This window comes from Phoca vitulina, unplaced genomic scaffold, assembly GCF_004348235.1.
Source record: "Phoca vitulina isolate PV1807 unplaced genomic scaffold, GSC_HSeal_1.0 scaffold30, whole genome shotgun sequence".
Classification (NCBI taxonomy): Eukaryota; Metazoa; Chordata; class Mammalia; order Carnivora; family Phocidae; genus Phoca; species Phoca vitulina.
This window is the reverse complement of record NW_022589733.1, coordinates 24672625-24696356: the sequence shown is the minus strand read 5'-3', so window position 1 is coordinate 24696356 and position 23732 is coordinate 24672625. Positions and strand designations below refer to the sequence as shown.

General features: G+C 47.0%; 2 protein-coding genes across 3 annotated transcripts in view; one reads left to right on the top strand and one right to left on the bottom strand.

Annotated features, from left to right (window-relative positions):
* The window catches only part of ADAT1 (adenosine deaminase tRNA specific 1), a 46573-nt gene extending 30098 nt beyond the window's left edge, over positions 1 to 16475 (top strand). The window contains exon 11 of one of the 2 annotated variants that reach the window (XR_004301780.1): positions 15873 to 16475. The gene's annotated coding sequence lies outside the window, so the exon portion shown is untranslated. Of the gene's footprint in view, positions 1 to 339; positions 2458 to 15872 lie in introns of those variants that run through there. The other variant, XR_004301779.1, reaches the window with a different exon arrangement.
* Positions 13290 to 23686, bottom strand: GABARAPL2 (GABA type A receptor associated protein like 2). Its single transcript, XM_032424211.1, has 4 exons — positions 23509 to 23686; positions 23125 to 23180; positions 21793 to 21965; positions 13290 to 13895 (listed from the first exon to the last, which is right to left on the bottom strand). The coding sequence occupies exons 1-4, from the start codon at positions 23540 to 23542 to the stop codon at positions 13805 to 13807; spliced, it is 354 nt and encodes a 117-aa protein (XP_032280102.1). The 5' UTR covers positions 23543 to 23686; the 3' UTR covers positions 13290 to 13804.
* Positions 23687 to 23732: the final 46 nt, after the last annotated feature.

The window sequence follows — 23732 nt, the reverse complement described above, 5'->3', positions numbered from 1 at the left end:
TTAATATCGTCGTGCCTGTTTTAGAAATTTAAAAAATGGGAAAAAGTCTATTTTAAACAGTCAAAACCCCAGGAAATACCCAGAAGTGACATTATATAGGGAAGAGAGACTCTCCAACCTATTTTAGGCAGCTCTGCTTGTAATTCCACAGAATCATCTAACAGACCTTCTGAAGTTTGGCTCCTGAGGGGCGTGTACGTTTCCAGCGTTGCTTTTGTTCTGGGTTCACAAGTGGATTCTAATGTTATGTCTGTGGGCGCCTAGTTTTTATTCTTTTTCTTTAGAATTTTTAACATGTGGCTTGATTGAAATAATTGTGTGTATATATATTCCATGCAGTCATTTCTGCCTGAAAGCATGGGGCTAACTGCCTCGTTTTATGGAGTTTGCTGGTGCCAAGCATTAGCTCACTGTCTAGGGAAAGGAAGCTACTACGGAGAAAATGACCCGCCCTGGCTGCTTGGAAGAGAAGCAGGCCCCGTCTGATTTGGTCGTGTCTGTGGCTGGTGGAAAGCCGCCTGTACCTGGACCTTGGCAACGTTTGTTGGCTTGGAGACAGTGTTCTGAGCAAGCCTTCGCCCAACTTTTCCAGTTTCTAAAACCCAGTTTCCTTTAAGGGGCTGAGGACACCGTTAGATTTTCAACTATGCCTGTCCTCTTGGGATGCTGAGTCGGGAAGCCAGACGAGCTGGGAAGAGGAGGCCCCGCACAGCAGGAAGGTGACGGGAGCTAGGAAGCAGCTTCTCAGTCGAAAGATAGTGTACATGTGCTCGCTCGCAAGGGCTCGCGCAGTTCTTCCCATAGATGCAAAGGCAGCTATTCTGAAGGAGAGGTGGGACACAGAAAGAGCCAAGAAAGCAGATATGTTGAAGAAAACTTGATTTTCCAGAAAGAAGCGTTCTTCTTGTACCACCTGCTGAGGAATCATAGTTGGCCTTCAAGTCTTGTAAAACGTAAATCCCTTTAAACCTAAATGTGTCTGTACTGGGGTTAAGACTGACTTCCTGAAAGGCTGTCCAGATGGATCCAAAACAAATCTTAAGTGGTACTTGTGGTCCAAAAAGGGGAGGAAAATCTGCAGAGACACGCTTCACGGCTGCAGGCAAGGTTGTACGCGTTCAATTTTTAGTTCTTAAAACCAGGGCCCCAAAACTGATCTAGGGGGATAGAAATCAAAGAGTAGTTGTTGCCTGGTGGGGAATGGGGGTTGGGGGTTGAGTGTGAAAAGGCCTAAGGGGACTTCCAGGATTATGGAAATAGTCTTGTTTTGATGGAAGTGTTGATTACATGGGTGTAAACATTTGTCAAAATTTATTAAACTCTACACTGAAGATCTCTGCATTCTATTGTATGTCATTATACCTCAACTTAAAAATGTAAAAACAAACAAACCCTAGTCCTATTATTTGGTATTGTAGAATAAACTGATCAGGATATTCAAGTAATTATGTTCTAGTACCAACTCTGCCCCTACTTGATATGCAGATGTGGGGAAAGTAATCTGACTTCTAACCTGTCACCTGTTCTACCAAATGAGGTCCCAGCAATTAGGATGCTTGGTTTTTTCAACTGTGATGTAGGATTTCTCATAAAAATCCTTAATTGGGTCAATAATGCAAAGAGAAATTTTCTCCAGGAACCTGAGTCCATTGATGCTTTGAGATACATATGGCCTCAGTCATGTGGTGATAAGAGAGATCGAAATAATTCTTGTCGTAGCTAGTAACTTGGGTTCTGAATTTGGGTGTGGATTTTTTTGTCCCTTATACGAGTGAGCCAGCAGGGGGTAGAAACCAGCTTTTAGCACTAAGCATGTTCAGCACTGCGTTTCAATCTCCAAATTCAGCAAAGTATCTTAAGAGGAAAAAGGCAAAGACAGAGAGTCACTCCCAGTGGGGACCCAGGCTGCCAAATGTTGGTCTCAAGCACATGTTCCCTGAACTTGGGCTTGGCTCCAAGAGGAGAAGAGCTCACAATGGAAACAGTGATGGCTATTTGCTCAGGCAGCCAAGAGAATGAAAAGCGCATTGAAACCCAGCAATGTCTCCATGGGGAGAGGTACGGTGGGCCCCTTCGTGATGAAACCAACCTGTCAACAGAGCAGGATAACAGAGCCCATTCCGGCATCTTCCTTCAGTTCAACAACAAGACCTTTCTGTGCAACCTCAGGAGATCTCTGAGAAGTTCTGCTGTGGGCACCCCAAGCTTTGCTCAACAATAGGTGCACGCTCAATCCAGTTCACCCTGTCTTGTTTGAATTAGATCCTGTTAATTGAGACAAAAGAGCTCCTCTCGAGGTATGTTCCCTCATCGCCGCCAAGATTTCACCCAATTCCTTTTTTATTGCTACGACCGTGGACTATTTTGACCTCCAGTGAGTACCTTTTCAGCTGGTATTTCCTTTTTCTTTTTTTTTTTACATAATTTTTTTTTTAATTTCAAATCTCTAAGACCAACACGGGACTCGAACTCACAACCCTGAGATCAACAGTCCCATGCTCCACCGACTGAGCCACCCAGGCGCCCCTTAGCTGATATTTTCATGCCATACTTTTTGTTCTTCGTTTATCCGGCGCCATTGTGAACACCCTTCTGTCAGCCCATCCGTAACTGCCAGGCGGAGAGACCGGCTGGCAGCGGGAGAATCAAGGCTTTGGGGCGACAGAGCGGCAGCACGGTCTCAACCAGCCTCTGGACGACAGCGCCCACTCACCTGTGCTGACACGGGCCGGCCAGACGGTGCCTCCCACCTCTTGGCGTCCTTCACGAAAGATGAAGGCCCACATGGGTTAGTATGTTGCCTGCGTGCGCTTTGGAGGAATTCTGTTCTAAAATAAAGGATGGTGCAGAAACTATGGCGCAGGGGTTGCAAACCCAAGTATTTCCAGGAGTAGAAAACTTAAGGAAAGTAGGTAGAGTGACCTGAGAAGTGTATTCCTTGTCCAGTGAGGAGCCATTATTTTGTTCCAACTGATTGTCGTCAGATCTTAAGAACTTTTTCAGGAGAAGCAGGAAAGTTGGATTGTTACATACATGTCTGGGGGCCACGGAGAGACACAGGCCTTCGGTGCGTATCCTCTGGTCTAGCAGAACAAGGATGGGTTTTGGCCATCGGCCTGAGTCGGGAGTGTGGCTCCAGGATGCTCTGGTGCCGTGATCTCGGAGAGCTCAGTACCTTCGCAGAGTGTCCACGTCCTCACTTTTGAAATGAGGGCGCCACTCCCGCCGGCTGGAGGGTCGCAGGGAGAAGATGAGATCACGGATAACACGGGTGTGGGGAGGGCTGCCTGCCTGGCACCCAGGGAACGCCAGCCTTGGTATTTCAGCTCATAAGTGACTCTTCAGTTTGCTGACCCTGATTCCCAGGGCGCTTGCTAATCAACACGGGAGACTGTCCCCAGGAGAAGCCTCCTGGGCCGGTGTTTGTGGGATGCATTGGCACGTTCGGAAGCCCACCTCCGGAAGCCGCGGCCCGTCTCCAGCTGCGCAGGGGGCGAGGAAGCAAAGCTGCTGATCACAGAGGCCTATGCACATCCTCCCACCTAACTCCTGTGGCTTCGCCTCCCTGATGTCAACCACCAGGATTGGTGTTTTCCTCCCTAAGGAAATAAAGATGAAAAGGGGAACCAATGCACTTTTTAAAGTGTTCTAACCTTTGGTCTAATGAAGAGCAAGTCTTTGGAGATTAAGAAAATTGATAGAGCCTGGGCGCCTGGCAGCTCAGTCGTTATGTTAAGCATCTGACTCTTGATTCCGGCTCAGGTCGTGATCTCAGGGTTGTGAGATGGAGCCCCGCGTCAGGGCTCCACACTGGGTCTGGAGTCTGCCTAAGATTCGCCCTCTCCCTCTCCCCTCCGGTCACTCTCTAAAAAAAAAAAAAAAAAAAAAAAAAAAAAGAAAAGAAAATTGATACAGCTTCCTTCCAAATTCTCCTTGGAGATCCTCAGGCCACCTTTGGGACTGGTGCCTGGGTGCCCAAAACTGCCCCATGCCCTCCATGTGGCCACAGTGTGTTTCAGCCACTGCAGACGGTTAAGATGCATTCCCGCTTAAGCAGGCTCTCAGCCCCAGGTCAACCAGTCATATGCCTTCTGAACACCATCGCTATGCCAGGCGTTATGCTATGCACCCGAGGTTCAGGGATAGGGGACAGTCCTCTCGTTGCTCCTTGTCTGATAGGGAACACGGGCAAGTGCCTTCACAGTGAAACAGCACAGTGTGAGGGTGGCTCTGATCGAGGTCGAACACCCCACCTGGGACAGGGGCGTGGGAAGATCTCACAGACCCAGGTTCGCTTGAGCAAAGAGGCAAAAGCAGAAGGAAGGATTACGGGTTAGCGAGCAAAGAGAGATGGTGGTATGTGCGGAACAGTTTGAGAGGATATTTGGGCCCAAATCACCGTATACACGGGCCAGAGAAGAGAGCAAGGCACAGCGGGCCTGGCAGAGTATGAGGGGCTAGAGAGGAACTTGGGCAAGTCAGGGAGGACTTTGTACATCCCAAGAAGGAGAACGGTTTTCTCCGGATGACTCCGCCATTCAGGGATTAAGAGAAAAGGGTGTTGGGCTGGAAAATGCATTTTAGCAGGATCGCTCTCCTCTGCGGCAGGGAGGCTGGAACGGCAGGGGCAGGGGTGGTGGCGGAGAGATCACAGTTGGGGGGTTACTGGAGTAATTCAAAGAGAAATGATGAGGCCCAGACAATGCTGGTGTTAGGAGCCATAGGAGGGGACCGGCGAGGCTGATGGGCTGGTTGCAGGTAGGGGATGAGGAGGAGGGAGTAATGAGGATGCTCCCAGGTCACTGCTGGGTGACAGGACGGAATGTGGCGCCATGTATCAGGAAAGGGGACCCGGGGAGAGGAGCTGCAGGCCAGGGACACAGGGCTCAGTTTCAGAGTTTAGGATTTCAGTACTAGCTTGGGATAAGGACCGGGCAGGGGGGCGGTATTTGCAGGGACTGATTTGGGGGTCAGGAGAGATGGGCTGCAGATAGAGATTGGGGGGGGCATCTATTTCCAGGAAGTCCTTGAGGACTTGAGTTAGGGTAAAATCATCCAGAGGGAATGTGGGTGGAATGAGAAGAGAAGGGGGGTGTGGATGGAGCCCTGGAGGCCCTGGAGAGCTTAGGAGCAAGTAGAGAAGCACAGGGAAAGAGTGTGGCTGGGAGGCCAGAGGGAAGACAGGAGCTTCAGGGGAGTAATCTAAAGGGTAGACTATACTAGAAAAGAGAGACAAGGAAGGCAGGAACTAAGAACCTTGTTCCCTGCCTCCTCCCCCACTGGGGGGGACAAGGTTATTTTTGGCATCCTCAGCAAGTGCAGGGCCAGAGAAGTAGGAGCCAGCCTCTCCTGGGCGGAGGAAAGAAAGGGAAGCGAGAAACGGAGGCACCTGTATGTTCTTCTTTGGGAAGGACCCAGTCTCTGTTCCTTGCAGATGTAACTTAGAAACAAAAAGTTAGGATAATATTTCACACATAATGATAAAAGGAGTAACACCCACCATACAGTTAACAGTAAACATTTTGCTGTATTTGCTTCAAGCTTTTATTTTCTGGAGAAATAAAACAGGACTAGTTGTGTTTGAAACCCAACATTTACCACCACCACCCCCCTCCCCTGCCTCCCTGATACTATTCCCCTCCGTTAGTCACCATCCTCAATGACATGGTTTATACTTTTATTACATAAGTTTGCATCCTTAAGCAATACATATGATTATTTTGCATGTTTTTACATTTTATTTTTATTTTTTTTATTTTTTATTTTTTTTAAAGATTTTGTTTATTTATTTGACAGAGAGAGATACACAGCGAGAGAGAGAACACAAGCAGGGGGAGTGGGAGAGGGAGAAGCAGGCTTCCCGCAGACCAGGGAGCCCGATGCGGGGCTCGATCCCAGGACTCTGGGATCATGACCTGAGCCGAAGGCAGACGCATAACGACTGAGCCACCCAGGCGCCACCTGTTTTTACATTTTTTAAAGATTTTTTTTTTTTAAGTAAACTACACCCAACGTGGGGCTCGAACTCACGATCATGAGATTGAGAGTCACACACTCCACCGACTGAGCCAGCCAGGAGCCCCCCATGTTTTTAAATTTTAAATGATAACATGCTGAATATATTTCTACATCTTGCTTTTTTCCTTCCTCAGCACCATTTTGGAGATTTATTTATGTTGCCATACCTACCTCTAGTGCATTCTTTTTAACTGCTGTATAATATTCCTTTGTAGGAATATACCACGTTACCCCTCCATTCTCCTGTTGGTGAACATTTAGCTGGTTTCCAGTTTTTTGCTGAGGCAAACAAGGGTGCAGTGATCATTCTTGGATATGTCTCTTGTACATGGGTGGGGATATTTCTAGGATATATACCTAGACATGGAATTTACTAGGTCATGGGTTATCTGCATTTTTAATTTCACTGGATATTGTGAAATTGCTTTCCAATGTGATGGTACCAGTTTACACTCACAGAAGCAGTTATGAGAATTCCAGATATTTCACATCTTCCCTACCATTTTTTTTTTAAAGATTTTATTTATTTATTTATTAGAGAGAGAGAGACACAGCGAGAGAGGGAACACAAGCAGGGGGAGTGAGAGGGAGAAGCAGGCTTCCCGCTGAGCAGGGAGCCCGATGCGGGGCTCGATCCCAGGACTCTGGGATCATGACCTCAGCCGAAGGCAGACACTTAACCTGAGTCACCCAGGCACCCCACTACCATTTTTTTTTAAAGTAGGCTCCACACCTGGTGTGGAGCCCATCATGGGGCTTGAACTCATGACCCCAAGATCAAGACCTGAGCTGAGATCAGGAGTCAAACGCTTAACCAACTGAGCCACCCAGGTGCCCCTTCCCTACCATTTTTAAATGTTACAACTTAATTTGGCCAATTTGATGAATGTGAAATGGTATCCCATAGTTTACTTTCCTTTGCATTTTCACAGGGCCATCAACCATATAGTATAAGATTGTATCTTTTAGTGTAGAGCTTGTGCACTGAGCAAATCTAGGGGGCACTATTCACATTGTATTCTGAAAAGCACACTCTGGAGTTGGTGCAATGTGCAACATATACAGTGGCCTTGAGTAATGTTAAGAATTTTCTGTTGTTCTCCTTTGCCCATTGTTCTGTTGGGCTGTTACATCTTAATAAATTGAAAGAGTTCTTTATTTATTCTGGATATGAATTCTTTAATTTATATCTGTTGTGGGTGCCTGGGTGGTTCAGTCAGTTAAACGTCTGCCTTCGGCACAGATCATGATCCCAGAGTCCCAGGATAGAGTCCACATCAGGCTCCCTGCTCAGCGAGGCGTCTGCTTCTCCCTCTGACCCTCCCCCTGCCATGCTCTCTCTCTCTCTCAATCTTAAAAATGTGTATCGGGGCACCTGGGTGACTCAGTCGTTAAGCGTCTGCCTTCGGCTCAGGTCATGATCTCAGAGTCCTGGGATCGAGCCCCACATCGGGCTCCCTGATCGGCGGGAGGCCTGCTTCTCCCTCTCCCACTCCCCCTGCTTGTGTTCCCTCTCTCGCTGTGTCTCTCTCTGTCAAATAAATAAAATCTTAAAAAAAAAAAGTATATCTGTTGCACATGTGTTCACCTAATCTGTGGCTCCTATTCTGTTTATAGTACCTTTTTCCTTATGCAAAAGTCTTTTATTTTTTTAATTAAGAAATTTAATTTTAGGGCACCTGGGTGGCTCAGTCGGTTAAGCGTCTGCCTTCAGCTCAGGTCATGATCCCAGCGTCCTGGGATCGAGTCTCACATCGGGCTCCCTGCTCAGCAGGGAGCCTGCTTCTCCCTCTGCCCCTCCCCCCACTTGTTCTCTCTCTCTCTCTCTCTCTCAAAAATAAATAAATAAAATCTTAAAAAAAGAAATTTAATTTTAATGTACTTAATCAATTTTGGGGGCACCTGGGTGGCTCAGTCGGTTAAGCGTCTGCCTTCGGCTCAGGTCATGATCCCAGGATCCTGGGATCGAGCCCCACATCGGGCTCCCTGCTCGGCAGGAAGCCTGCTTCTCCCTCTCCCACTCCCCCTGCTTGTGTTCTCTCTCGCTGTGTCTCTCTCTGTCAAATAAATAAAATCTTTAAAAAAAAAAATTTGGGGGCGCCTGGGTGGCTCAGATGGTTAAGCATCTGCCTTCGGCTCAGGTCATGATCCCAGGGTCCTGGGATCAAGTCCCGCATCGGGCTCCCTGCTCAGCGGGGAGTCTGCTTCTCCCTCTGCCTCTCTCTCTCTCTGTCTCTCATGAATAAATAAATAAAATAAAATCTTTAAAAAAATAAAAAAATAAAAAATAAAAATAAAAAAAAATTTTTTTTCTTTTGTATTTTTTTAAGATTTTATTTATTTGATAGAGAGAGAAAGCATGGGAGTTGGTGGGGGGAGGGGCAGAGAGGCAGAGGGAGAGGGAGAAGCAGACTTCCCTCTGAGCAGGGAGCCCGAAGTGGGGCTTGACGCCAGGACCCTGGGATCATGACCTGAGCCAAAGACAGATGTTTAAAATGGACTGAGCCACCCAGGCACCCCTACCGTATTTTTGTATCTTGTCTAAGAACTCCCTACCTATTCCAAGGTCATATATACTCTAAATTTCTAGATTTTAAAGTTTTGCTTTTCCACATTTAGATCTTTATCTTGAAGTTATTTTATGCATGTTAAAATATGGGGATCTATTTTTTTTAATATTAAGTAATCTCCATACCCAACATGGAGCTTGAACGGACAACCCCGAGATTAAGAGTCACACGCTCTTCCGACTGATCCAGCCAGATGCCCCAGGATCTAATTTTTCCATATATATAGCCAATTATAGAATCAGAGATTAACTAGTTCATCATTTCCCTTTTGATTTTCATGCTATCACTGTTATATTTTAAACATGGTCTGTTTCTGGGTTTCTGTTGTGTTTCCTGGTTTATTTGTCTATCTCTATGCCATATGGTGCAGTCTTAATTAGTTAACTACTGCTAAGATAAGTCTCCCCAGCTTGTTTTTCTTAGCATTTCTTGGTTATTCTTGGCCTTTTGCTCTTCTAGCTGGATGTAGCATCAGTTGTTGGATTCCACAAAACAAAACAAAATAAAAAAAACTGGTTGGGATTTTTATTGGAATTGCATTATAGATTAATCTGGGGCAATATACAGCTTTTCAATATTGGGTGTTCTCATCCTCGAATATGGTGTATTAGTGTATCTCTCCTTTTATTTAGGCCTTCTTTCATGTCCTTCAATAATGTTTCGTCATTTTCTCCATGAAGGTCTTGCATATCATATTAAATTTATTCCTATGCGCTTACAGATTTTTGCTCCTATTGAAAAGGAGATCTTTTTGGGGCGCCTGGGTGGCTCAGTCGTTAAGCGTCTGCCTTCGGCTCAGGTCATGATCCCAGGGTCCTGGGATCGAGCCCCGCATCGGGCTCCCTGCTCCGTGGGAAGCCTGTTTCTCCCTCTCCCTCTCCCCCTGCTTGTGATCCTGCTCTCACTGTGTCTCTCTCTGTCAAATAAATAAATAAAATCTTTAAAAAAAAAAAGAAAAGATCTTTTTTCCTATTATATTCCCTAATTGGTTACAGCTGGTATGTAGAAACAACATCCATATTTGTAACTCCTCTGGTATCCAGCAAACGTGCTGAACTTTATTTGTTCTAAGTTTTACAGATTCTCTTGGATTTTTCTGTGTAGACTATCACTGTCTATATATAAGAACAATTTAGTCTTCCTGTCTCATTTTTATGCCTCTCATTTACTCTTCCTCTCTTACTGTATTGGCTTTATGCCAGGACACCGTTGAGTAGAAGCAGTGATAGACTTTTTTTAACAGCTTTAATTGAGGATACTAAGATAGAGTTCACATACCACGAAGTTCACCCTTCAGACTTCACAGTACCATTTATATGTGTTGACTGGTTCATTTTCCTACTGATTTGTCATGCCACCTATGATATATGTTTTATATACAGATCTACTTCTGGGTTCTGTTCCATTAGTGTATCTGTCTATCCCAATATCAGCACCACACTGCCTTATTTATCATAGCTTTAAATAATATTTGCTCTAGATTTTTTTATGAATTCTCTTTATCAAGTTAAAGAAGTGCCCTTCTTAATTTGCTAAGAGGTTTTTAAAAAATTATGAATGGGTTTTATTTCAGGTGTTTTTTCTTCATCTATGAGATAATCCTATAGTTTTTCTCCTTTAATTATTAATTTGGTATATTTTATTAGTAGACATAATGATGGACTATATGACCCATTCTTGAGCTAAGTTCTACCAGGTCATGACTGATTGATTTGAGAAGGAGTGGGTGACAGAGAGAGCACAAGACGGGTTAGGGTCTGGGACACCTGGGTGGCTCAATTGGTTAAGCGTCTGCCTTCAGCTGAGGTCATGATCCCAGGGTCCTGAGATCGAGTCCCACATCTGGCTCCCTGCTCAGCAGGGACCCTGCTTCTCCCTCTGCCTGCCGCTCCCCCTGCTTGTGCTGTCTCTCTCTTCCTCTCTCTCTCTGACAAATAAATAAAATCTTTTAAAACAAAGGTTTAAAAAGAAAAAAAAAGAGGGGGTAGGGTCAGAGAGAGCAGCAGACTCCCCGCTGAGCGGGGAGCCTAATGGAGGGCTCTTTCCCAGAACTCCAGGATCATGACCTGAGCCGAAGGCAGATGCTTAACCAACTGAACCACCCAGACACCCTGGTCATGACTGTTTTAGTACACTGCTAAATTTTATTTACTAGTATTTTATTTAAGATTTTTCTGTGTTGATAAATGAGATTAGTCTGTCATTTTTCTCTTAGGAAGTTTTGGCATTGGGATTTTCAGTGTCAAAATGAATTTGTAATTATTCCTTTTCTAATCCCTGAAAGTTTAAAAAGGGTTAAGGATTCCTTACCTAGTTTGATAAAATTCATCTGTAAAATCTTGCTACTGTCTTTTAAGGACTAGAGTTGGGGGAAACTAGATGCTCTTTTTTTTTTAACTTTTCAATCCTTCGTTCAGATGCTACATTTTAAGGGCAAGATTTACAAATACATTTTTGTTGGAATTACAAATAAGGCTGCTTTCCTCAATGGGTTTTTTTTTTTTTTTTTGGTAGATAACAGCTACTCCCTCTTCTTTTCCAAGAATAGTTTCTAATACCACTTTGTAATTATTTGCTTATGTGTAGGTAAGCAAATAATACTGTAAGCATCTGGAGGACAGGGTAATGTTTTATTCCTGTTTGTGCCTCAGTGTCCAGCAGTGTGAAAACACTGTAAATAGAAAAAACAGACGTCATAACATGATCTCACACCGCCAGCTGTCTTTCCTCTTCAATCTCACGTCTGGTGTCTCAGCCGTCACTTGGTAGCGATGAGCTATGAGAATTACACTGCCTGTATCTCATGGGTGTCTTTTGAAAACTAATCGTAATAATATATATAAATCATCTGACATCCAACGAGTGTTCGATAAAAACTATAAATTACTTTTTCAAATTTATTTTTTAATTAAAATTTTTTTAAGTAATCTCTATGCCCAGCATGGGGCTCAAACTCAGCGACCCGGAGATCAAGAGTTACATGCTCTACCAACTGAGCCAGCCAGACACCCCTATAAATTACTTTTAAAAGGAAAAAAAAACAAACAAACACAGCTGGCTTCAGTGACCCTTGCTTTTTTTTTCCTTCCCTCTACTATTTCTGTTCAGTTTCATTTGTGGGTTTGTGGTTGTAAACAGAAACAGATCAAAATGCCTTTGGAAAGCTATCCCTCCCCCATTTCTCTATAATCCTATTCTGTTTATACTGTTGAGGGTTTTAACCATTCCTTCCCACCCAGTCCCTGCCTCAGGCAGGAAGGGTGAGGGGCTCTCTGGTAATTCAAGTGAAGCCAGAGCCCTCCAGGGGACTTTTAACATTGTCCTCAGAATGCTCTTCCACTGGATTTGCTAAGCTGATGGGACCACTCTGCCATCACATGAGAGGAATCTGCCTGAGAATGGAGTCAACACAGAGGGAAACAAAACCAAGAGGAAAGAGTTTTGATGTTACCATTTGATCTCTGGTTGGAGCTGTCTGAAGCCAGTGAACTTTCCCTGTACACTAACTCAAATAATAAATTGCCTCTTTAGAGCTTAAGCCAGTTTGAGTTGGGTGTACGTCACCACAAACAAGATTCCCTTCAACACAGAACTTGTTCCTTCCCTTTCCCGTGCTCACTCAGGGGTCAGCTTGTATCTGCTTCTAGTCCAAAACTACCAGCAAAGAGACCGCTGACTCTGTTGGGTCAGGTTTGGGAAAGACCAACACAGTGCTTAATGACCAATGATTCCTCTGGTCCCAACTGGGAAGCTGACCTCAGTAGACAGCTTCGACGGGTTGCTTTTATAATTTGGGGAAGACAAAGCTGAAGATCTTTGTTTCTTCCCCAGTAGACAGTTTAAGGCAGTCATTTTAACTACATGTTCCTAGATCGCGGGATGATACCTAGTTTCTTTATCCTGATTATTTACGTAGGGCTCTAGCATCCAACACAGGCTATCCAAGGAAGATTTGGGAAAGTTAAGTAAGCTTTCCTCTTAGATGCATTTGTGTTCTGGCAAGCCTATGTATTTACACTCATTTGTGAGAAATCATGAAACTCGTGGGCATGGGAAAATCTAACTGTGATTTCTAGGGAGAGGGCTTGGAGAGCAGCCCCATGAAGAGTGCAGGGGCACGTAAGAGGTCGTGTGTGTACAGTTACCATCCCAACACTGTATGTAGTGGTGAAAGGCTGCAAATAACCCAAATGCCATTAATAGGGGCCTAGGAACTAGGTAAGTAATAACGACATTCACACGACGCGGTACCATTTAGCTGTAAAAAGGAACTAAAAGGCTCCCTATGAACTGATACAGAAAGGTCAGCAGGATATACTGTTAAATGAAAAAAAAGCAACACACATAAATATATATAATGTTTTCTTTTGTAGAGAAAAAAAAAGGAAATAAGGACATATATTTATATTTAATTATACTTCCAAAAATAAATACCAGAAAGAAACAAGATACTAGTTAAAGTAGTTTCCCATAAGGCGGAAGGTTAGGGAGTCAGGAAACAGTAGTGGGAGGACCTCTCAAGGTCTCCCTTTTTAAAATCTTTTATCTGAACCATGTGGATATATTAACCATCAAAACAAAAGCCCGTCCCAGGCTGTGCAGCCAGGGGCCCCACAAACCCTCCTGCTGGCCTAGCAGACCCCGAACCACTGCTCTGACCCTTCTGCAAGCAAGTAAATAAAGGACATGGTCACACTGCAATGCCTTTATAAGAGGAAGTTTTATTGTTAATTATTTACTTTAATAGTTTCAGAAAGAGGAACAGATTAGCTCAGTCCAACATGATTGGCAGTTGGCAAAATCTAGTGAAGCAAGTGTCTGATTGCTAAGGACTTAATTTGGGTGCTTTTAATACTTAGCCATCTTTAACACTTCAAACATAATCCAGAAGAAATGCATCACCTCCCTCCCTTTCACTTTAATACCCCACCTACCTCACTTTAATATGGAAATATCTTCATTAAATAATGATCCTCAGAGAACAAGTTCCCTGGAGAGTACAGCCATGAGGACAGTGCACAAGAAGGAAAACTCAAAATAAAACTCTGTATGATAATTTACTAATCTAAGGAAACAAAACCTTCCAATATATTAAGAAATAAATCCAGTTACAAATGCACTAATTAGGTCTATGTGAAGAGGTCTGGGAACTGAAAATGGCCGGCTATTTACAAGATACACAAGCGGGAACGGTGCACCTAGCCCAGCGCTGGCCCTCAGAAGCCAAAAGTGTTCTCTCCACTGTAGGCCACATACAAGAATCCATCTTCATCTTTTTCCTTCTCGTAAAGCTGTCCCATAGTTAGGCTTGAAAGAAAAGAAAAAACAACATTGAGAATTGGGTTTGGTCACTGAGTCCAGGTGTTCGAAGAAAGCTGATCTGGGGATAAGGGACGTGACTGCTTGAACCAGCTACTCTGCCATTCTGTGGGTGGCAGATCATGAAAATGAAAGTAATTCCAATCTCCACACTGCTGTGTGCCAACAATCCTGTGTTATAGAAGGGAAATGGAGCCATGAAAGATTAAGATTAAATTAGGCCTCTGGCAATCAGTAAATAAGACTAGAATCAAAGCTCCGTCCTCCTGCCCCGAGGGAAGGCCATTAGCCGCACCCTCACACCAAATTATTCAAATTAGTCCTTCAGAGGCCAGTGGGCTTGCCTGGTTAGTACCTGTTTCTTTCTGGAGGCCAAGGGCAAGAGAAAAAAACCTAAGCAAAATTAAGAGCCTAAGAGGCCCATCCCTGCGTGGGTGGAGGACCAAGGTAAAGAAGACTACATGGGGCTTGCTTCTCCTACAGGCTTATGTGAAGGTTTATAATCTGTGCCTAACATGATAAATGTAAGTGGGTTCAATCTTGTGGAAGCTCCCCCACCAAAAACCCTGTGCCCCAGCGATCGGTATCCGTGCCATCAAAGAAAAGTTATTTTCCTCACATGTAATGCAAAAAGCTCTCAGATTGTATCTGGGATCCAAAGAAACCCTGCCCAACGCTCCTAAGAACCCTCCAGAAATAGACAGTGCTCAAACTAAACGTGTGTGGGTGGGAAAGCTGGTTTTCCCTACACCGTTAAGGCAGACTGCAGCACAGGAGACCTAATCCAGTCCTCTGCCGTGGATCTGAGCTGTACGGGCTCCACAGTTAAGCCTAGTACCACGGGCACCCCGGGCGAGCTCTGGCCACGTGACTGTACGAGAGAGGGGCAGGAGGGACAGACATGGGCTAAACATCAGTGTGACCCCGCGTGTGGGGTCAACGAGAGCCAGCTGAAGACAGCAGAGGTCACTAGCTGCCCAGGCCACAACCAATGCTTACATGCAGGACTCAGTACAACAAGGGCCACGGGGCGACAGAGGGGCCTGGGGCCTCACGCAGGTGCAACCCTGGCCTGGCCCATTCTGCCAGTGTTCTCCCAGCGCGCCGCGTGGGACCTCCATGTAACAGGGATACGGGCCGCAAGTATAAAGGGGGCATTTCCCTTTCCTCCTCTTCCTGCCCAGCTGCCGGCTTGGCCCGGTGGGCGGCGTGGGCCCATGAGAATTCTTAAGTAACAACATGGGGGTGGATGAGTACGAATACAAATGACCTGTCATCAGCATCTGGTACGTAACACGGTGCTCCCGAGCTCTTAACCTGGAATGTGAAACGTAAGGACTCGTGCTATTTCTGCTCTGAGAGAAACGTCCTGCAGTTGGTCCAGGACCGTAGCCACTGGCCGCAGGCAGCGCGTGAAACGAGGCTCATCTGAACTGGGATGTGTTTTAAGTGTGAAACACACACAAGATTTCAAGCCTGCCATGTAATAAAGGATGTAAAAATCTCAATTTCTATTACATATTGAAATGACATTTTGGATATACCGGATACATAAAATATATTACTAAAATTCATTTCACCTGTTTCCTTTTTAATGTACTAGAACATTTTAAATTACAAATGTGGCTCGAGTGCCACTTCTCAACAGCACTGCCCTGGAGCATGTGAGGACTTGAGGGACAGTGGGTAGAGGGAGGAACCCCCGCATGAGGCCCCCTAGAGCGGGGGTCTCAACCTCAGCTATACAACAGAATCACACGGGAGCTTTAAGACATCTCCAGGCTCAAGCCCCACCCCAGGCCAATTACATCAGAATCTCTGGAGGTAGGATCCAGGCATCAGTATGTTTTAAAAATGCCCAGAATGATTCCAGGTGCAGCTAGGTGGAGAAACAGTCTCTCTGCCAGAGGGAGATAGGGGCTTGTCTTTTTAATGTATTTTCTTTTCTTTTCTTATTTTAAATAGGCAAAGTGAGGCTTGAACTCGGGACCCTGAGATCAAGATTTGCACGTTCTACTGACTAAGCCAGTTAGGCAACCCCATCTGTCTTACTTGTTTGTTTGTTTGAGATGCTTATCTTTAAGAGCCCTGTGATTAGAAGTGGATGAGGAGCGAGCAACTAGCCAAAGGCCTGACACGGAGCTGCATCTCTCAAAAAGACCTTTACCCCCCTGGCTGGGAATGCCCCGAGGAATCGATCGCGCTTTTCTCGGAGATGCCTCGGGATGAGGCGGCAGGGAAAACAGCTACAGCTATTGCACAACTCTCCTAGCCCCACTTCGTCCACATGTCCTGGATGACCTTGATGAGGACCTGTCCTACCATCTCCCCACGACCATTACCAGAGGGATTTAGAGGCAGAAGTAAAAGAACTGTGCAATTCAAAGGCAGCCACCCCTTGATTCCAATGTCAGGGCTGGTTCCATCTGATACACTAAATGCGCTCCGTTCCTAACAGGTGAGAAGCCCCAGTGCAAATACTCCAAATCCCACTGCTGAATTAGAAATACGTGAGGAGGGGCGCCTGAGTGGCTCAGCTGGTTGAGCGTCTGACTCAGTTTCAGCTCAGGCTGTGATCGCACGATCACGGGATTGAGCCCCACGTCGGGCTCTGTGCTCACTGGGGAGTCTGCTTCAGATTCTCTCTCCCTCTCTCTCAAATAAATAAATAAATAAAATCTTTAAAAAAAAAAAAGGAAAAGACATACTTGAGGAACTACATAAACACTGGTGGTCCCCCCCAGACTTGGCCTGCAGTGAACAATGGCCACTGGAGCCCCCGCTGCCTAAGGCAGGTGAGACTCTGCGAGCGGAGGCCCATCATCATGTGGCTCTCAATCCTGTCTTTAGACTGCATCGTCTTTTCAGTAAAACCTAGGTTTATAAATTTGTTTAACCAGTGCCCCAGCAGCTATAGAGGGTGATCATAAAACTCCTAATTATGATAGCACTTACGTGCCAAGCACTGTTCTAAGTGTGTTTATATTCATTCTTTTTATCCTCACGGCAGTCTTCTGAGGCAACATAACCTCACAAGGATCACAGTCCACAGTTTATGGATAATAATAAAAGTGAGGCAATAATAACAGTGAGACACGGAGTAGTTAAATGATTCACTCCAGATCACAAAGCTAGGACACATGCTTAGCACTAAGCCTTGCCGCCTCCAAGTGAATACTGTCCTACTGCCCTGACGTCAGCATCTCAAACCTTCCGCACAGATCTCCCCCAAACAGTGCTTGTAGGGGCGCCTGGGTGGCCCAGTCGTTAAGCGTCTGCCTTCAGCTCAGGTCATGATCCCAGGGTCCTGGGATCGAGCCCCACATCGAGCTCCCTGCTCGGCGGGAAGCCTGCTTCTCCCTCTCCCACTCCCCCTGCTTGTGTTCCCTCTTTTGCTATGTCTCTGTCAGATATATAAAAATCTTTAAAAAAATTCAAAAAATAATTTAAAAACTTAAAAACTGCTGGTCACTCACTCACACGCATGCACACGCCATGCACGCACATCCGAAATCACTTGCACGTCTGGTCCCAGTGCCTCTCTGGATTCAGGAGGTCAGAGTGGGGCCTGAGATTCTACATTTGTAACAGATGCCCGAGGAAGGCTGCCACCAGGCTCCATGTCACAGGGCTCTTTCCTTCGCATCCTGTAATGTGACAACCGGCTGGGTGTGCTATGACTGTAAGAGTCCTCTCGCTGTTCTCCTTTTCTGTCACACAGCCTCGTGTGGAAACTTGACTCAGTTGGCAGCAGCACTGGGTCCTTACACTGAGGACAGCCCTTGGGCAGGAACTTGGAAAATGACAATACTCAAGGCTGGGACCCGAACACTTTCATTCAGCAGCCTGTGACCGAGTGGGCGATTCTGAGTGTCACCGAGTGCCATGAAAGACGACTGAGACATCTGTACAATATGATTTCAAAACAGCTCTTACGGGATCAGGCCACACACAGACCAAGTCCGAAAAATCTGGTCTGGAGCCAAAAAGAGCTGGCCACAAACACGGTTTACACTAAGTCCCATTAAAGAGTTAAACGCAAATGCAGGGGGACAAAACGCAACCCTCGTCAGCGGGCTGGCCTGTCAGTTCAGGACAAGTTCCACAAGCCTCTGAGAAGAGGTCACAGAGGCCCCGAGCCACGCGGCGCTGGGCAGGCGGCAGCTGGGGTGCCGAGCATCCTCACGCACACCGGCGCCTCTCCTACGCGCCTGTCAGGCTAAGCGGCACAGGCCTGCTGGATGGCCTGACAACTTGCGGGCGACACTGCACGTCCGAGGCTTCCCGCCCAAGTTACTGGCTGAGGAAGACACCCAGGGATGACCTCCAGACCCTGATACTAAAGCACACCGCTGTGGCATCAGCTAAGACATGCACTCATTCCCAGAAGGGTGCAAAGACATGGGAAAAGCCCATGGCAGATTCAAGCCACAGAGCCAATCCAAGGTGTGGTGGGACCCTGACGTACTGAATCTAGTGAACCTAAACTGACTGCTAAAGCTCTGTCACTCACCCCCCATTCAGTGTCACCCCCATTCAGACAAACGAGCCAATACTAACGGCGCCTTTCAGAAGGGTCCACTTCCAGGAACGGCCGTGCTGCTGGGGCCGAACGCTGGCTTTCAGCTACTCGAGAGCGCGTGCACTGGGGGGAGGCCAACCCAGAACTGAGTGGGTGCCTAATCCCTGCAGAACCTTCCCGTGGTCCCCGACCAAGGTCAGGTCGTGAAGGCTGTGGGCTCCAGCCTGACTCATGAATTGGCTGGACTGACGGGCACACACCTGGTCACCCATCTGCTTTGGAGCCCACGTGCTTCCACTGGACCTGGATTGCTCTCTTTCCCAGCAGGGAGGACGGAGGGGGTAAGGTGGGAGGACAATGGCCACCGCTGTGGACCTTGGAAAGGCAACCACCTCAAAGTGAAAGGTATCGTAGCCATGAAGGCTCCCGACATTCTAAAAAATTAAAATTTACTGGCTATTCCTTTTGTCAGATTTTTCTCTGATATAAATAAATCCTATTCCATTACTGCTGGAATAAACCCTTGAAGAGGTATTTACCTAGAAATGATCAAAAGTGCTTAATTTAAGCACATTTCTAAATAAAGGATGGACTGTAAGATCTCACAACTTCCTTTTACTTAGTATCTCTTTAAAATCAAAGAAGCAACTAAGCACCACAATCTTAACACCAGTTTCCAAATGTAACGTTCCCAAATTATCACATCTTAGAGATATTTTATTTATTAATATACTACTGTTTCTATTTTAAATGGGGATTAACAAGACTCGTCTGTGTTCTAAACAAAGACTAAAAGATAAGATACCACTGCCAGGTCTGGGCTCCCCTCTAATGCCAGGACTGGGAAGCTTGTACGCTGATCTTTCTCGAGCTCTGTCTGCACCAAGGCACAATTCTTTTGTTTTTGGCCTGATTCTGGATGCAGGAACCTAGGCAGAGAATTCAACTTTCCAACGCTAAATGGGAAAAGGAAGTTGAGATCCTACCCCCTCTGCCCTGCTTTTAAAAAAAAATAGAACTCAAAGAACTTAGGAAGTAAAACTCTCAGGGACTTGCCTTGGTCTCTATTTCTAGAATCAGTATTTAATACTCACTACTCTAAACAATCACATTTTTACATGATGATCGTTTGTGTTCCAGAACACTCTCCCAAAGTTGCACTGCAAGGCAAGAATAACTGAAGTCACTTCTGCTCAGCCTCCCACCTCGCACGTGACCCTCTCGCAACTCTGTTATGGGATGGGCGAGGGCTGCTGCAGGCCTGGGTTCACCCTTTCCCAACTCCGATCCCCCCAGCGACTCTCTGAAGGCTGCAAGCACTGGTGGAAGGTTAAGGGAGGCCCCACACTTCCCTAAGGGGGCTGGCAGGAGCTGAGGAAAAGGCTGCGGCTGAAGTGCCTTGGGGAGGAGATGGCAGGGCTGAGACACACACCAGCTTTCACGGGAGACCCTGAGGCAATTCTGTGTGTGCTGCCATCAGGTGATCATCATTTGCATAAAGCCCAATGATGTCACACACAACTTTTGTTTTAGAAACAATTTTCCTTAATAAAACCAAACTGCTGCATTAAGTGTAGGACAGAAAGCCATTAACTGGGGCCAAAGGCCTGGGCAGAGGAAGCCCGGTTAGTGATTCTCGAAAATCCTGACTTGGGTCACTGGTGTCATCTGCTTCAGGGCAGATTCTTACCAGGTTGGAAAGGCAAATGGGAGTGGGGGAGAAAAGGAAGCAGCCTCTGCTGCCCTGTGAATCACTTTTCATTTCCAATTCTATTTATATCTCAGGGATAATGGAGGGAGGGGGCAGTTGCTAATCTACAGCCATTTTAATTGCTAGATTAACATGGAGCCACCAGAGTAACAATGTCTCCAGAAGCCTGCTCATTTCCTTTAAGAAATATCAGAGGCTCAGAACTGATAATAAATTCAATGTCACAGGTCCTAGTCGCTTACTTCCGCCACTAAGAAGCCACCTCCAGGAAGGAGGAAAGACAGGGTCATCGAGACTGCAGAAGCTGCAGGTGGAATGAGTGAAGATTTACCTCCCCACCACCTTAAGAGAAGCTGAGTGTGACCACAGACGCCCAGGGCTTCCTACCCCAATGAAAAGTGCACCCAGCACCATGATGCCTAGAGGCCTGGGAAGGAAAGCTGGAAGAGCCCCAATAGGCAGCAAGACTGCCTCTGCCAACACCCCAGCTTCTCGAACTATAGCTGTAGGAGATCAATGGCACCCAGCAGCCAGGGCCAGGCCTATCTCCTCAGGCAGAACCTTTAATTTCTCCCCTAACCTGCTTCTCTGCCAAACACAGGTAACGGAGGTGATGGAGACTGGGAAAGCAAAAATCCGACCAAAAAACAGCCAGAGCTCTCTACCTTTCAAAGGAAAAGGACTGGAATTTGGCTTACACCTTTTCTGGAGCTTTCAAGGATTTTCAAAGGGAACGTATTTTGGCCACACTGGGCTAGTTCCCAGGATTTCTGAAAGCCTTAGGTTTTAGAAGTACTACTTTTGGGGGGTAACAAATGAGACTTAGTTTGAGTCTCCAAGATGAAAGGTAGCCAGGAACTCACACTCGGGAGAGACTAGCATCTGGCTCAGCGGCTAGTACTCAACCAGTAATGGCAAAGGACTGACCAGGAATTTAGAAGGAGCCAGTTCATCTTCTTTTTTCCACAGGGGACTAAAGCTGGGCTATCAAATACACAGAAGAAGGGCATTGTAATGCCCCTGCCTTGAGATTCAGGCCCCAAGTTATCCCAAAGAATGCTTCCAGGCAGCACAACAGCTAGAGCAAGGGGGCAATTACTCTGACAGTCGGAGCAGGTGGCACCAGGGAGGAGTAAGTCTGCGAAGGGACCTCAGAGCCTGTTGTTGGACGGCAGCCATTTCGGCATACCTGAGGATCAGGCAGCTACAGCCTTGCACAGTGGCACAGAACTAAGTTTGGAGAGCAAGCAGCAGGGTGATTAACTGAACCTGAGCCTCAGCAGGGCCCACAAGCTCCCAGTAGAGAATGACAGGACTTATTTCACGGGTCATTTGAAGAAAACCTCATTTTAGGCTTCAGTTCTACTGATGGCTTAAGCCTAAGTAAGTCCTCAGCTGTTTTAAAGGATTCATGAGGGTCTGAGGCTAGATTTCTTTTATTTTTTTTTCCTTAAGTCCAACCTTGTTCTATCTTCTTGATCCAAAGTACATTCCCATGTACTACAGCCCTTTCTTATTTTCCTTGAGCTCCTCATGTCAGGGAGCACAAAATCCAGATTTCCAGTCAGGACCTCTAAGAGTTTTCTAACCTCCAAAATTTAGAGTTCTGTAAACAGCCGAGCACATGGCCAATGCCAGTAAACACCTCTCACCTGGACTGTGGGACTGTCTTATCCACAAACAGGAAGATTGCCTTTTCAGAAGGAAGCTGGATCCTTTTCCTGATGATCCACATGAACTGAGCCACAGTGATGTCAGATGGAACCAGATACTTCCGTTTGTCAATGTCAACAATCTGAGAGCCTGAGACTTTTTCCACAATCACCTAGGAAAGCAAAGAGAGATCAAGACTGGATTTCTAACATGAGGCTCTGGCCTTGCACTGTTCTAGCCTTGCATTGTCAGGGAGCTGATGAATAGTATGTGGGCAAGGAGGTGGGTGGGAAACTGCACAACACTGGAAAATATGCCCCTGATTTAATAAACCACAAACTCTTAACTCTGGAGGTTAAGAACTGACATAAATGTATGATACAGAAACGGAAAGTACTTTTCTGTGGTCAGTTACGTTTATCATCCTGGATCTCAGCAAGCGTAAGAGAAACACAGCTCCTCCTACAAACCTTTTCAACATTTTGTCTGGGCAGACCTGAGAATATCTGGTGAGGGTTTCATCTACAGCCAATTACTCCAGGACCCCAGAATGGATCTGCCTTCACACTACAGGGGAAGTAAGATCCCAAGGAACACAGGAAACAGGAAATGATGGACTAATAGGAATGAGTGGCAATCCCAGCCAGCCAAGAACCAAGCTCCTCATTTGGCCTGTTGCTTCTCCCTGAACTAGGTTTCAAATGTGTCCCTCTGACCCCTCCTCAAAGGAATTGTTCAAAGAGCTACAATGACAGGCATGGATGTCCTTTAAAAATCAGTAAGGATTATAGAAACTTTATCCCCTACCGTGGAAGAAATAATAAGATCATATTTATTACTGAGTAAGGAGAAACCACGAGAGAAGGGGTTCTCAGAGGCTTCTCAGATTCTTTTGGTCATGAAAGGATGACAGGGTCAGGGTGAGGAAAGGGAGCTAGAAGTCAAGTAAAGATAGAGACTCAAAGTTAAAGATGAGTGTCCTGAGACTAAAGTACCACTTCTAAGACCAAAGTGACAGTCTCCCTCCACCGTTGTTCCCAAAAGTGGCAGTGACCTGTTGCCCTGTCCTAGAACATCTTTCCTTACATAATTGGCGAGGGAGCCCAGAGGCTGCAGACAGCTCGCTGGCCTAGATCCGGAGATTCAGCACTGAGGCACCCTGAACAGCACCGCTCAAGCCCCTCACGCCACGGCCCCGGAAGGCCCCTAACGCAGTCTGGCCTGTTTGCTACTGTAACCTCAACTTGTCAACTGTTGAATGGCCCGGGGCCCTATCACGAGTCCTGGACGACGGGGTGACAGCGAGGTGAGGGGGCGGGGAGTGCACTCACCGGAACCCGGTCGGGATATTTCGCTCGGATCTTCGCGGATTCCACGCATCTGTGTTCTGTGGGAGACACAGACCCGGCTGACGGTCGTGCCTGCCCGGCCCCCGGTTCCGGGGACCCCAGCCCACCTCCCCCGGCGACCTGCGCACGCCCCGGGCCCTTGTTCCGGCGTCTCAGCGGCCTCGGCCCTCGGCCCCTGCCTCCCGGCAGAAGGGCGAAGGGCGGCACAGGGTCCGTGGGCAGCCGCCCGGGGCTCCGGGGCCTCAGCGACCCAAGGCCTGAGCGCGGCATCCGCCCCGCCCGGCCCAGCCCAGGGCGGCCCGGGTGGGGGAGGGGGCCCACCCGCCGCCCCGACCCCCACCACCCGGCCCCTGACGGAGCCCTTACCCAACGAGTGGTCCTCCTTGAACATCCACTTCATGGCGGCGGCGGGGAAGGGATGCAGCCGGCTCTCGGAGCCGCGGAGCTCAGCGAACCAACCACAACAACAACGACGGCAGCAGCGGCGGCGGCGGCGACCACACGGCAGGCGGGACTTCCGGCTGCCGGAGCCTAGCAACCGGCCGGGGGCGGGGCTTCCGGCGGCGCTCGCCGGGGGCGCCGCGCCAGGG